The sequence below is a fragment of the Heteronotia binoei genome, chromosome 14 (genome assembly GCF_032191835.1).
Source record: "Heteronotia binoei isolate CCM8104 ecotype False Entrance Well chromosome 14, APGP_CSIRO_Hbin_v1, whole genome shotgun sequence".
NCBI lineage: Eukaryota > Metazoa > Chordata > Lepidosauria > Squamata > Gekkonidae > Heteronotia > Heteronotia binoei.
Window position 1 is genome coordinate 10,948,966 of NC_083236.1, and position 14,670 is coordinate 10,963,635.

The 14,670-nt window shown below is 47.0% G+C and overlaps 1 protein-coding gene across 2 annotated transcripts in view; it reads left to right on the forward strand.

The window, feature by feature from the left end:
- RALGAPA2 (Ral GTPase activating protein catalytic subunit alpha 2) overlaps positions 1-14,670 on the forward strand; it is a 380,381-nt gene that overhangs the window by 81,786 nt on the left and 283,925 nt on the right. For both annotated transcript variants that reach the window (XM_060253668.1, XM_060253669.1), the window contains exon 13: positions 11,634-11,782. In XM_060253668.1, the coding sequence (XP_060109651.1) occupies positions 11,634-11,782 (149 nt within the window). The remainder of the gene's footprint in view (positions 1-11,633; positions 11,783-14,670) is intronic.

Below are 14,670 nucleotides of genomic sequence, written 5' to 3' on the forward strand. Positions count from 1 at the left end.
TGCCATCTGGAGGTCGAATTTTCAGAAATAAGTATCTCCCATCCACATCTTTCGAATCTTCTATAACATTAATTCTGTGATTTTTTATATAGCTTGCAATCCTCAGCTGCGGAGGCAGCATGAACTTTCCCCAGCTTTTTATTCCTAAGAGCTTGTCCATGTTGTTTCTTTATATAAACCTTTTGAAAACAGATTATATCAGCCTTTTGCTTTTTAATAAATTTAAAAACTTGGATCGTTTCATTGGAAAGTTTAAGCCATTAATATTGATTGATATCACATTCAGATTGTCCATTTTTTAAGATAGCGCTGCTGCTTTGTCTAGTTCTCCCTAGGAGGCGGAGGACATCTTGGGTGTTTTCCCACCGTCCAATCAGGGAGGCAGGATTCAAAAAACTTCTTCCTCTTCCTGTTGGCTGTGGGAACCACCCCTCAGTTCTTTTCCTGCCTCGACAGGGAGAGCATGTGCTAGGATAGGTTCCTATCCTTTCCTGCTTACCTTTTTACCTTTTCTCTCTCTAGCCTAGTAGATTTCTTCCTCACCTTGTCCTTTGCCTTACCTGATTGTTTTCTTAACCAACTTGCTGCCTCTGATCCCTCCTCTAAGCCTCCCTCCCTCTTCCACCTTCTTCCCCTCAACGAAGAGGAGCGGCGCGCCAGCGGCCCGAGCTGTGTACTTTCAAGCCGCGGCGCGAAGAGAGAGAGGTCAGCTGATGGCGCGCAGAGTGAGGGACGCCTTCTTGATAGACGACTCGGCCCCCAGCGCTCTGCGCGGGGCCGAAAGGCCGCCTTCCGGAGCCGGCATGACCGCGGGGCTTGCCACGGCTGCCGGCAACGTGCCCTGTAGGGGCAGAAGAGGAGCGGAGAACGAGCGCAGGCGGCGCTGGTCGTCGTCGGCAGCGGAGGAGGCCTCCTCCTCAGAATGCCGATCTGGCCCCGATGGCCATTCCGAGAAGCGCAGGAAGGCGCATAAGGACGGCGACCAGCAGCTGGGCAGTCTGCAGAGATGGGGACCGGTGGATGCCACCCTCCAGGCGGGAGACTTCGATCTCCACGAGGCCCAGGCACACCAGGAAGCTGCACAGACCAGCCAGCCCCGGGCGGGCTTGGGTAACGTACCCACTATGGGACCCTCTTTATTTGCTGATTTTTTAGAGTCGATAAGACAGACAGTGGGTGCTGCAGTGGAAGCAGCCACCCATAGGAGACGAAGGCCCTCTAGCCCACGTCCCCCCTCCAGATCTCCATCGCCTAAGAGGCCCAGGGTCCAAGACCACTACCCTAGGGCCACCAGGGGTTATTTAGTCAATGATCCTCTGGAAGGTGAGAGATCCCAGTATGGGGATCAGTCGGAGGAGTCAGAAGAGGGAGAACGGGAGGAGGGCGAATTTCTTTCTGATGAGGAGATAGAAGGTGCGTCTGTGCCAGAACCCTCCTCACGTTTCTTCAGGGCGGAAGAATTCCAGCCTCTTCTGGCCAAGGTGTTAGCTGCCCTGGACCTCCAGGCGGCCCCTGAGGAACAGGAGGCTCCCAGTTCTCTGACCAACCCCAAGAACAAGTCCGAGGGGAACTCAGAGTTTTTTCCAAAGTATCATTCTCCTGACAGGGCCTTCCCCTTCCCAGTATTTTTCGAGCGCCAACTGAAAGCAGAGTGGGCCAAGCCAAGTGCCAGCAGGCAGGTTCCCAACTCTGTCAGGAAGTTGTATGAGCTGCCCACCTTTGCCAATGATATGCTACAGGTACCCCTGGTAGATGCGCCGGTGGCAGCTTTACAGTCCCATGGGCTGCTAGCAGAGGACGGCCAGGGGTCCGTTCGGGACAGCTGGGACAGAAAAATTGACCTGGCCGTGAAGAAGACACACGAGGCTACGGCCTTTGCCATTAAGGCTGCTGCTGCTAACTCCATAGTATCTAGAGCAGCCATAGTGTGGATAAGGCGTCTTTCACAGCTTCTACCAGACGCAGATAAAAAGATCCTTGAGGGCACCAGCAGACTCCTGCGGGCAGCTGAATTCTCAGCAGATGCTTCCCTGGACGCCCTTACCTTCTCTGCCAGAGCTATGGCGTCCAACGCCGTGACAAGAAGGGGCCTGTGGCTTAGGGCCTGGCCGGCCGACATACACTCAAAATCAATCGTGTCAGCCTACCCTTTCCAAGGAGAGAAGCTATTCGGAGACGCCCTGGAAAAGATCCTCGTGGAGACACGGGACAAAAAGAAAGCTATGCCCAAGTTCCTCAGACGTCCAGACAGACGAGGTTTTGGACCTAGTTCCTTTCGGACCTCCTCCAGCGCCCCAAAGCCCAAGCAAGAGTTTAGAAAAGCAGCCTGGGGTCAACCCAAGCAGAATTTCCGTAAGGGCTTCTCCAACCCCAGATTCCACAGAAACCAGCCCGAGAGATCGGACAAGTTTGAGAGGGGCTCCAAGCCCAATAAAGCATGACTGGGAGCGCATCCCAGTAGGGGGCCGCCTGCTACACTTCCATCAGGCCTGGGCGGAGTCGCAGGCGGACTCTTGGACTCTAGAAATTGTATCTCGGGGCTACCCGATAGAGTTCAGGCGCACCCCCCCAGATCGCTTCATCATCTCCCCCCTTCGCTCAAACCCAGAGCGGAGGGAGGTCACCTTCAAAGCTATACGCCACCTTCTGGATATTGCTGCAATAGAACAAGTTCCTACGAAGCAGAAATATCTAGGTGTTTATTCTATCTTTTTCACAGTTCCCAAAAAGAACGGGGACTGGAGGGCAATCCTGGACTTAAAATTTCTGAACAGGAATATCAAGCTACGCCGCTTCAGGATGGAATCCATCAAGTCAATAACAGAGGCCCTGAGTCACGGGGACTACATGGCTTCGCTGGACCTGACAGAGGCCTACCTTCATATTCCGATTCTACCTGCCCATCGCAAATTCCTACGTTTCTGCGTGAACGGACGTCACTACCAGTTCAGAGCCCTGCCCTTCGGCCTGGCAACGGCCCCACGGGTGTTCACCAAGGTGTTGGTGAACCTGATCGCCCTCCTCAGGCAGAGAGGCATACACGTTCACCCGTACCTCGACGACCTGTTACTAAGATCCTCGTCGAGGAGGAATGCAGAGCAGGACGTCCGGAGTACCATCAACTGCCTTCAGCAACACGGTTTCCTAATCAATCTGGACAAGAGCCACTTGCGGCCAACCCAGAGACTGGAGCACCTGGGCATGATAATCGACACGAACCTGAGATCCATCTTCCTCCCAGAAGCCAAGATCTTGAAGACCGTGACGCTCGTGCGACAGGTGATTCAAGAGCCGGCATCGATGCTCCAGATGCTGGCAAAACTCATGGGCCTTCTAATTTCAAACCTAGAGGCCTTGCAATGGGGACGCCATCACACCAGGCAACTGCAGATGTTTCTACGTCCCTACCAGCTTCAAATCATGGAGAGAAGCTCCATATCACTGACGTTGCCCATGGGGGTAAAGGAGAGCCTGATGTGGTGGACCAAGGCCAGCAACCTGCGTCAGGGGAGAATCTTCTTCGCAGAGGGAGAGTTGCAACTGTTTTCGGACGCCAGCCTATCGGGTTGGGGGGCAACCCTAAACGAGACACCCACACAGGGTCGGTGGACGCCCAAGGAATCGAACCTGCCAATCAACCTCTTGGAGCTTCGGGCAATCCGGCTAGCCTTGCTTCACTTCCAGGACCAAGTATCTGGACAGCATGTCCTGATACGAACAGACAACATAGCAGCGAAAGCCTACATAAACAATCAAGGGGGATCCAGGTCCAGCTCCCTCTACAGGGAGGCCGAGAAGCTGTTCAAATGGGCGGAGTGCCACCTGAAGTCGATAAGAGCGGAACACATCAAAGGGACGTGCAACGTCAAGGCAGACTGGCTCAGCCGGGAAAACATCCAGGCGGGAGAGTGGTCTCTCAACAAGTCTCTGTTCCTGAAGATAGCGGAGCATTTTGGATCTCCAGCACTGGACCTATTCGCATCTCATCAAAACCACCAACTTCCCCGATTCTTCACAAGGTACTTCCACAGTCAGGCGGAGGCCACAGACGCGCTAACATCCCCGTGGCCTCAAGATCTGCTGTATGCCTTCCCTCCAATTCCAGTCATTCCGAGGTTACTCAGAAAGATCAGGACACTGGGGGCCGAGGTCATCTTGGTTGCACCCTGGTGGCCTCGGCGTCCATGGTTTTCTTCAATCCAACAGATGTCCATGGAGGAACCACTCCATTTACCGACCTGGCCAGACATGCTGCTGCAGGGGCCTGTGTGGCACCCTCATCCAGAATGGCTGAGATTGACCGCGTGGAGGTTGAGAGGAGATCGCTATTAGATCTAGGGTATACTAGTGAGGTGACTAGCACCATACTAGCTTCTAGAAAAGAATTCACCACGCGGATCTATAACATGTCTTGGAAGGCCTTCCACAGGTGGTGCCGGAGGAAGAAGGTGGACCCCTTACGTCCTTCTGTCCCTAAGGTCCTCCAATTCCTTCAGGACGGTCTGCAGTCAGGCCTGAGGCCAGCCACCCTCAGGCGACAGATCGCAGCTCTGTCCTCAGTGCTGCAACAGGTGGAGGGCACGAGCCTGCCGTCCCACCCTCACATCCGACGGTTCCTTAGAGGGACCTCCTTGAGCTCGCCGCCTCAATCTCACCGTTTTCCGACCTGGAGACTGAACCCGGTGCTGTCAGCCCTAATAGGTCCGCCCTTCGAGCCACTCATGTCTGTGCCCCTTAGGATGATGCGCATGAAGACGATCTTCCTGGTGGCAATAACGTCAGCCAGAAGGGTTTCCGAAATCGGAGCCCTGTCGGCAAAAAAGGAGCTATGCGTATTCCACAAGGACAAAGTGGTCCTCTACCCGGACCCTACCTTCCAACCTAAGGTCTCATCTAAATTCCACCAAAGTCAAGAAATCAACTTACCTTCCTTCTGCCCGGATCCCAAGCACCCGAAGGAACGCACGTGGCACACGCTGGACGTACGCAGGGCAATCAAGATCTACCTGATCAGAACAGAACCTCTACGTAAGACGGACTCCTTGTTCATCAACGTGACGGCACCCAGATTGGGCCTGAAGATGTCCAAGTCTGCCATTAGTTACGCCATCAAACAGTGTATAACAGAGGCGTACAAGACATTACGTCTCGAGATTCCACCAGGAATCACGGCACACTCGACCAGAAGCGCAGCCACCAACGCAGCCTTCAACAGGAACGCCTCAGTTGAGGAGGTGTGTAAGGCGGCTACGTGGTCCTCTATCTCCACTTTCGTGCGACACTACAAACTGAATACCTACGCATCGGCGGACGCGGCCTTTGGTAGACGAATCCTGCAACATGTCCTACCTGAGTAGGGCGACCCCACCCTAATTGACCTACTGCTCTAGGAGCACCCAAGATGTCCTCCGCCTCCTAGGGAGAACGACCCTTGGCACTTACCGTGAGGGGTCCTTCTCCTAGGAGGTCAGGAGGACATCTTGCCCTCCCGTCTATCGCCCTACCTCGGGCAACCTATACTCTATGTCTTCTGTCTTCATCAACCTAAGCCTCTCACTCCACTGTCTGTTGCCCATTTGGCCTGTTTCTTGTTTCTCATTTCTCTGTCTGCTTAGGACCTGCCTCTTCTAGCCAGTCTATTAGACCTGAGGCTGAGGCCGTCGGCAGACGGTTAGTTATGTATGTTAGAAGTTTCTTGTTTTTCTAGATCAATTATATACATACTGCTGCTCGGAGTCACCCGAACTGAGGGGTGGTTCCCACAGCCAACAGGAAGAGGAAGAAGTTTTTTGAATCCTGCCTCCCTGATTGGACGGTGGGAAAACACCCAAGATGTCCTCCTGACCTCCTAGGAGAAGGACCCCTCACGGTAAGTGCCAAGGGTCGTTTTCCTTCTTCACCTTCTCTTTCTGTTTTTTGTTTTGCTCTGTTGTAATTATGCTTCTTCTGTCTTTTGGTAGATACACCTCCAATACAAATGGTATCTTCCAGTGATACTTTATTTCTTTCTTCTGTAGAAGTCTGTCTTAGGAAGTCAAAGTCTCTCCTCTTTCAGAAGAGTAGATGGTAGGTCTTGAAATATTTGTATTTCTGCCTCTTGGATCTTAAAGAGTACCATTCTATTTTTTGTTTTTTTGTGTGTGTGAATTTCACCAGAATGTCACATGGTAGTTTATTCCTTGTTATGAACTTGGAATTGATTCTATATATTTGGTCAATATGCATAGAATCTTCTTCAGTCTTGTAGTGGTCTTGTAGCAGCTTGCTAAAGGCTTCTTCAAGATCTTCTTTGCCAAATTCTTTGGGGACTGTATTTTCAACCTTCAGAGTTTCAATCCTTTGATTAGCTTCCCCAGTAAATGCTATTTTGTCTCATGACAGTGTTCCAGTTTCTTATATTGTCTCTGGATGTGAACAATTTGTTCGGTGTTTTTTAATCTTTTTTTGTATCTGTGTCAATCTTGTTACATTCAGCACACAAAACACACTTAGGGTGATTCAAATTGTTCCATAACTATTAACTTTAGGTTATAATATAAAACTCAGTATCAAAATATGACTATATTTCAATATTTCACAAAAGAAAGTTTAGATTTTGGATTTTAACCAAAAACTTGTATTTACTCTGATCTATAGATTATATTAAATGGAAAGAAATGAGGAACTTTAGAAATAGTAAAGTTGGCAGGTTTAAAATGATAGAGTTAACTAAAGTATTGGAATTAGTTTATTAATAAAAGTTAGTGTTTATTAGTTATTTATTATGTATATACCAGAGTGCTTATTTGTTAGTAATGTTAAAGAAATTTAATCCTTGTGTTGTATTTAATGTGTTTTATTGAAGGCTTCAGTCTCCGTCTTTCTTATCATCTTTCAAAAGGCATCATATCTTCTCTTGTATGGCAGTGAAGAATAGTCCAAAAGCCAGTGTATACATTTCGAAATGTTTGTTTATTGGTTTCAGTGTGATAGCATATAAATTCCGCTGGATGGCAGTGAAGAGCACATGTTGTTGTTTACAAAAACGGAACTCCAATATAAACCAATTTAAACTAGCTAGATTCCTCCGTCAGTGTCAATACTATCCCCTCTAAGATGTCAGTACAACAACTGGGTAGAATTGAGAGAAAATAAGTATAATCCAATTTATGAATAGTTAGTCACAGCTCTAATTGTAGTTTCAAATGTCTCTCGAAAAGAAGCTGTTCCCCTCTCCCCCCGTCTCTCTCAAACTTAAAAAGAAACAGGCGTTGGAGCAAATAGTAATACATTCTCAGCTGAAAGTCCTTCTGATTAGATGCTCATTAATTTGAAAATAGATTCTAATGCCAAATGCAGTCGAAAAGGTCCAATTAAGTTGAGTAAAATTAGATCCAGGAAAGCGAAAGTAAAAACAAATAACTACATAGAGGATTTCTTTAAACGCTCAAATATATCCTATATATGGGATTGCATCCACCAGCAGCTTTGGCTCCAAGTTATGTCCCCTATGTGGCCAAATTTGGGCAACCGCTCTGATAGCGGTCATCTGGTTGCCAGGATATCTGCTACTTTGTCATCCTCTTCCCGCAATTCTGCAGGGCAGGCGGTTCAGCCCCGCTTGTTCTGCTGGGGGTTTGGCTTGCCAGTACAAGCATGAATGCCCCATGTGCGGTGGCTCTCACTCCTTTAGTAACTGCCCCAGAGCTCAGCCACGCAAGGGCCAAAAGAAACAGGACTGGGGGGGGGGGAGGTAATTACTAAGCTGGAAAAGGGGCTCAGTTCAATAAAGGTGGGGCCTCTTGAGCGGTGGCTTGCCAGATATCCACAACGCGTGGATAGGGCTTATTTGTTAAAAGGTTTTATGTTCAGTTTTAGGATTCCTTTTCAGGGGCCCCGGGTTGCATTTCAGTCTGGGAACCTTCGTTCTGTTCGGGGTATGGAGCAGGTAGTTAGGGATAAGATTGCCAAAGAGTTGGCAGAGGGCAGGATTTTGGGCCCTTTTCCTAATCCTCCAGTGCCTAACTTTTGAGTTTCTCCTCTTAGAGTGGTGCCAAAGAAGGCACTTGATGAATTTTTGTTTGATTTACCATCTCTCTTATCCCAGGGGAACATCAGTAAATGATGGCATTCCTGAACATTTATGCATGAATGGGATACCAGCTGGAGATCTTACGTTTCCTTTCCCATTCTTGTTGCAGTTTGGCTGTGGGGGAGTTATATGGCCAATCGCACAATTCATTTTTGGTGTAATAACATGACTGGTCCATGTCATTAATTCCCTTTCATCCAAATCTCAACGGGTTATGAAGTTGGTGCGGGCCTTCACACTGCATTGTCTGCGGTTTAACATACTGATTTTAGCCAAACATGTTCCTGGGGTGAATAATGGGGTAGCCGACGCTCTCTCTCGTAAACAGTTGGAGAGGTTTCATCAGATGGCCCCAGAAGCCGATCGAGAGCTGGCACAAATGCCCCAGGAGCTTTGGCTGATTGGAGAGCCGAGGCCAGCAGAGTGACAGGCCTAGCCATTGCGCCCAACACTAGAAGAAGAAGATGATGATATTGGATTTATATCCCGCCCTCCACTCCGAAGAGTCTCAGAGCGGCTCACAATCTCCTTTACCTTCCTCCCCCACAACAGACACCCTGTGAGGTGGGTGGGGCTGGAGAGGGCTCTCACAGCAGCAGCCCTTTCAAGGACAACCTCTGCCAGAGCTATGGCTGACCCAAGGCCATGCTAGCAGGTGCAAGTGGAGGAGTGGGGAATCAAACCCGGTTCTCCGCACACTTAACCACTACACCAAACTGGCTCTCACTAGGAAGTCTTATGAACGTGCTGTGCGGCAGTTTGAGGCAGTTTTAGGTTAGAGGCAGGGTATCGCATTGTTGGCCCCTCCCGATAGAGCAGTTGCTCTACTGTTGTGTTTCATTAAAAGGTAAGGGATTGGCTGTGTGATCCATTAGGGGATGCCTGTCTGCTCTGGCTTTTGCTAGTAAGGCATTGGGGTATAAGGAGGAAACCGCAGACTTTCATCTGCGAAAGATGCTGGAGGGCTGGGCTAGAGAGGCCGGGCTTAACCCTGACACTAAGAAGCCTATTTCTCCTTTGATTCTTGAGGGGGGTTTGGGGCACAGTGTGTACATCCTATTTTGAATCCACGCTGTTTCAAGCTGGTTGCCTTCTTTGGGGCTCTTAGAGTCAGTGAGCTAGCGGCAGGCTCCAGAAATGGTGTATCTGGTAGTGCTTTGTTGATTCAGGACCTGAGGTGAGTGGTGAGTAAGGCGGTCATCATCGTTCTACACTCTAAGACTGACCAGCGTCGCAAGGGAACCGTTTTGGAGCTGGGCACATGCTCTGAGCAGGAGTTGTGTCCTGTTTCCGCTTTGACAGCCTATTTGGCAGTATGCGGTTCTAGAAATGGATTTTTGTTTTGTCACCTCAATGGCAGTCCGCTGACAAAACATCAGTGACTTCTCAGGCTTTAGGTAAGCTGGGGTTGTCTGGTGTGCGGTTTGATACCCACTCCTTTAGAATCGGGGCGGCCTCTACAGCTGCTGCCATTCAGCGCCTGGGCCGTTGGCACTCATCAGCTTATAAATCCTATGTTCGCCCCCTGCTCAATCCTTAACTTTGTATGGTTTGTTAGGTTGAATTTTACGGTTATTGTTACTACTAGTTTGACTGTTTTTTCTTTTAGATGCTATTGGTCCTGGCCAGAGGAGCCGAGTTCTCATCTGTGGACACAGTTATGTGTTTTGGGCTGCACATCAGGCTCGGAGAACTTCGGTTGGCTCTCAGCTGGGACTGAGCCAGTGGGTCACTATTGAGTGGCGTGGGCACCAGAGTCTTCACTGGCCTGGCCTGATGCCATTGTTATTCCAGGGGTATGCAGGCCCTCCTCCTCAGGTTTTAATTATTCACCTGGGAGGGAATGATCTTGGGCTAGTAAAAGGCAAGGCTTTGGTCTTGCAGGCCAAGGATGATTTTTAGGCCATTAAGGAGAGATGACCTAGGACCATTATAATCTGGTCAGCCATTATCTCCCGCCTTGTTTGGCGTGGTGCTTGGGACCCTGCAGGCATCGAGAGGGCCCGTTACAAGGCTAGCAAGGAAATTAGGAAAGCCTTAGAAGGGGGGTTGGGCCACTATCCGCCCCATCTGGATATTTCTGTGAAATCTCCTGACCTCTACAGAGGGGATGGGGTGCATCTCTCTGAAAAAAGTAATATGCTTTTCTTGAGAGATCTCTGGCAAGTAACAGTAAGAAAAAACAAAATTTAAAAATTTAAAAGGGGAGGGGGAAAAGCAAGATAATGATGGCCTCTCTGAATGACAAAAAGTCAACTTAAGCCCTCATTACCAGATGTAACAGATCCAGACAGCCCAACACTGTTCCAGTTTGCTTGTGTACAGCCTCAGACAAGGGGTGAGATGAAATTTATCTCTCATCAGTGTTATCAGACACTCCTAGGGAGTTCAGCTCCAAGAGCCTAATAAATAAACTCTGTTAGCAAGAGTCCATTGCAGAAGTCAACAGACTTTAGTTTTTATGTACAGGCTAATGAGAGTTTCTTAAGGGGTTTTTTTTTTTTACGGTTTCTTGAAACTTTGTATGAGAGGCTTTTGCCCCAGTATTTTTCCTTAACACTCAAGCACATTTTCTTTAGTCTCTCTCAAGCTGTTTTGGTTTCCCAGAAGGTTGGTAACATCTTTTCAGTACCCGAAACCCCTTCTCTTGAAACTCCAGTTTTTGGCTGACTCTTTAGATCTCTATAGGCAGTTTTTATTCACACCAGGCCAGGAATCTCTGTACTCTTCAGAGCTATTTTCCCTGTTTAACTGGGTAGGGAATCCTAGCCACTTTCCTCTAGTTCTCCTGTCTGTGTTAAACTGCTCTCAGTCAAGGCAGAATTCTGATTTTCTCCCATCAAGGCATAAATCTGACTGACTCCCCTCAGCATCTAGCTCACCCCAGACTGTGTCTGCTCAGCTGATGCTGTCCAGTCAGATTGCTCAGAGCAGCCTATTACTCAAGGCTTTCTGACTCTGTGAAGAATTAACCATTCAAATACGTTTACTCTGTTTGGAGAGTACTTTGAGGCTTTAAAAAAGGTTGAATTCATCACAGAAGCAATTTTAAAAGTTTCTTTGAAAACAGAAACTACAGAAAAACAGGAAGGGTAACAATTTTAATTGAAAGGGTCCTGTTGTCATCTCTCTCTAAGAAAAAAAGGGAAAAGAATACACTTTCTGTTTTCGTAAAATATTGTAGGAGATCTTAACATTATTGGAGAAGAAAAAACTATTCACAGGGTGCATTCCAGAGGCCCTGTTGCAACCCAGGTGGCAAGACTGTTCCATGTGGATTTTGCTATAAAAGGATTGACAGTCTGATGTCTAGTTGGCAAATGGATCATTTATGTGACAGGCCTGTAAGTGTTTGGAAAGGCAGTGACTTGCCTGAGGAGTTTAAGAAGGCTTCTGCTCTCCTGGCTTTCTGCAAGCTGTGCAAAACTGAATTATTTAGGAGGGCATCTTTACACAGGTAATAGAAGTATAGAACAACAAAACGATCCAGAAAGATTACAAAATAATCCCAAATGGAATTCATCAGCTACTGTTCTTCTCCTGTCATTTGGAATATTTGAAGGTGTTCCTGACAAATTCTGCAAATGTGTTTTTATTGGAGCCCTGCACTGAAATTCCTGCACTCCTGAAGGAGCATGTTGATGCTTGCCAAGCAGTCTTGAGTATATTTAGACGCATGATAATGGAGCTTCCCATGAATAAAAAAACCTGGTAAGTTCCCATGTCTCTCTTGTATGCTTGGGCGTCATAAATTACACTGTGGGCAATGACTTGCCTGAGGAATTCAAGAAGGCCTCTGCTCTCCTGGCTTTCTGCAAACTGCAAAACTGAATTATGCAGGCGGGCATTTTTACACAGGTAATAGAAGTACAGTAGAACAAAATGATTCTGAAGGATGCTTTAGTAAAGGGACTGGGAACTGTACTACTATTTGTAGTATATGCTATGTTACCATATGTATGATCATAGTATGTTATTTCTGCATTGTCCAGAATATTGTTTTAAAACTTATGTGTTGTTTCACGTTTCTGCAACTGTGTTGTTTATAGGATGTTCTGTACTTTTGATTGTACTTGGCTTGCATATTGTAATCCACCTTAAAACTCAGTGAGAAAGGCAAACTATACATCCTATAAATACATACATAATCCTATACATAAATAAATAGCCATACAATTCAATTGGGCAGGGATCTAAACCATTCAGCATTTTTCATTTCAGAACTGTGAAAATCTCTTCGTAAATCTCTTTCTTATGCAGCCAGGGAAATGCTATTTGTCACTTTGGGGTCAAGCAGCATTTTTTCTCCAGGCCACTTTTGTCAGGGACCCTGGAGGGTTTGGGGGGGCTTTTTGCCATCTTCTGGGCATGGACAGGTGTCACTGGGGGGCGGGGTATGTATGGGGGGAGATATTTGCAAATTTCCTGCATTGTGAAGGGGGTTGGACTAGATGGCCCTGGAGGTCCATTCCAGCTCTATGATTCTATGAAAACAGGTGGAATAAGTAACACATTGCAATGAGTGGCAGCTTTCTATGTGCAGTCACTGCAGGAAAAGAGTGTTCTGTAAGCAGACCTTTCCTGCTTTCCTCCCCGCCCCACTTCAGAAGTCCCCTGCATACCTGTAAAGCTTCTGTTGAGGTTTAAAGACCTTCCTGAACAAAGCATCATGCAGTGGTGAGAGGGGCTCCAATAAGGGGGTTCACTTGCGCCATTACTGAAAGAGCCAGGGGGTGGGGTTTCTCCCCACTTCCCACTCTTCCTTGTAGCCCCCAGTGCTGCACAGAAGGGTCCTCCATCCTCAGCAAGTGCAGAGGGAAGAGCCGCTTCTGTGAATTCCTTCCACTCTGTAGAAGTAAGAATCCTTTAGATCAGTGGAAAAGACAGTTGCACATGTCTGAATGAAGCTTGTGCCTTTGAAATGTAGCCCCATTCCGTGCACCCTCTCATCTGAAGTCTGAGTGTCTTCACTGGGGTTTACATGACCCTAAGGAGAGCCATGCAGATATAGTTGGTAACCTAAGCTGCGCCAGAGCTGAGTAGGCCTAGCAGGAGATGGACATGAGGCATTTTGTTTTCATTCCCATTGAGTTCAACAAGAGTACTTATGCTTACTTCATGTTCATATCAGGGATATGAGCCAAGGGGGCTTGGGAGAACACTTAAGCCAACCTCTCTCTCACCCCCATGGATCCCTATGGTTGTACAACTATCCCTGTATTTGGCTTGTGCCAGCATGCCATCAGTGGAAGGTTACATTGCCATGTTTCCTCAGTAGATCAGCCTTTTTCAGTGTTACAGCAGCGGGGGATTTAGTTGCTGCCCTAAGCAGTCTACAGACTGGCCTTGGGATTGCACTGTTTTGTTTTGGTTTTGTTCATTATTTTTTTCCAAACCATTCTTTTGTTACAGTTTTTATATGATAGATTTCTGAAGAAGCAAATGATTAGTGTGTAATTTAAAATGTGTGAAAATCACAGCGGTAATTGCAGATGGGCTACATGTTGTCTACAGAAGAATTGTTCCTTAGTTTTTAAAACAATGCTTTTGATATAACAACGCTGCGTGTCATCGCATAATTCTGTATGGTTTTCAGATATATTATACAGATTCTGTTACCCTGTTGTGCTTACATTGTGGGCATAAATGTGACAAGTAAGGTGCAACATGGGCAAGTGTGAAGTCATGCACATTGGAGCCAAAAATCCTAACTATAAATATATGTTGATGGCAGTAACTGACCAGGAGAGAGATCTTGGAGTCATGGTAGAGAACTCACTGAAAACATTTCCTCGGTGTGCGACTGCAATAAAAAAGGCAAACACTATGCTGGGGATTATCTGTTTTATCTGTTTTAAATATGGATCCCTTTATATGTGTAATTTTGATGGATCTACTATTGGAAGCCGCCCTGAGCCACTTGTGGGAAGGGCGGGGTATAAATCTTAAATAAATAAATAAATAAATAAATAAATTATTAGGAAGGGGACTGAAAGCAAGCCAGTTGTATCAAAATGCCCCCTGAATAAATAGATGTTGTGGCATCTTTTGGACTAATGTGTCCAGTTTGGTCACCGAACCTCAAAAAAAGATACTATAGCATTGGAAAAAGCACATAAAAGGGCAACTAAAATAATCAAGGGGATGGAACTCCTTTCCTATGAAGAAAAGTTACAGAGGTTGTATATTATAGTATAATATACAAGGACTTAAGAAGGAGGTATTTAAAGGGAGAGGGGACCTTATTGCATTCTTAATGGGGTTGGGGGGCAGAAAAAAATAAAGGAAGAAGAATGCAAAGCCTAAGGAACATCTTTATCACTCCTTTGTGTAGTCTTTGCGAATTCTGAAGGCTGTAGCCAAAAATATGGAGTAAGCAAGTTTAACTTGAGAGTTAGAGTCTGCCAGAAGTATATTCCTTAATTCAGAGTATGGAAGACCCATAAATTTCACCAATAAAGGTTGGATAAATTTGGTTCTTATTTCTTTATAGAGACTACACACAAGCAGAGTATGTTTGATAGTTTCTACTTTACCTATCCCACACAGACAAACACGCTCAGTCATAGGCATCTTTTTGTAGCCACCCTCTGACTGCA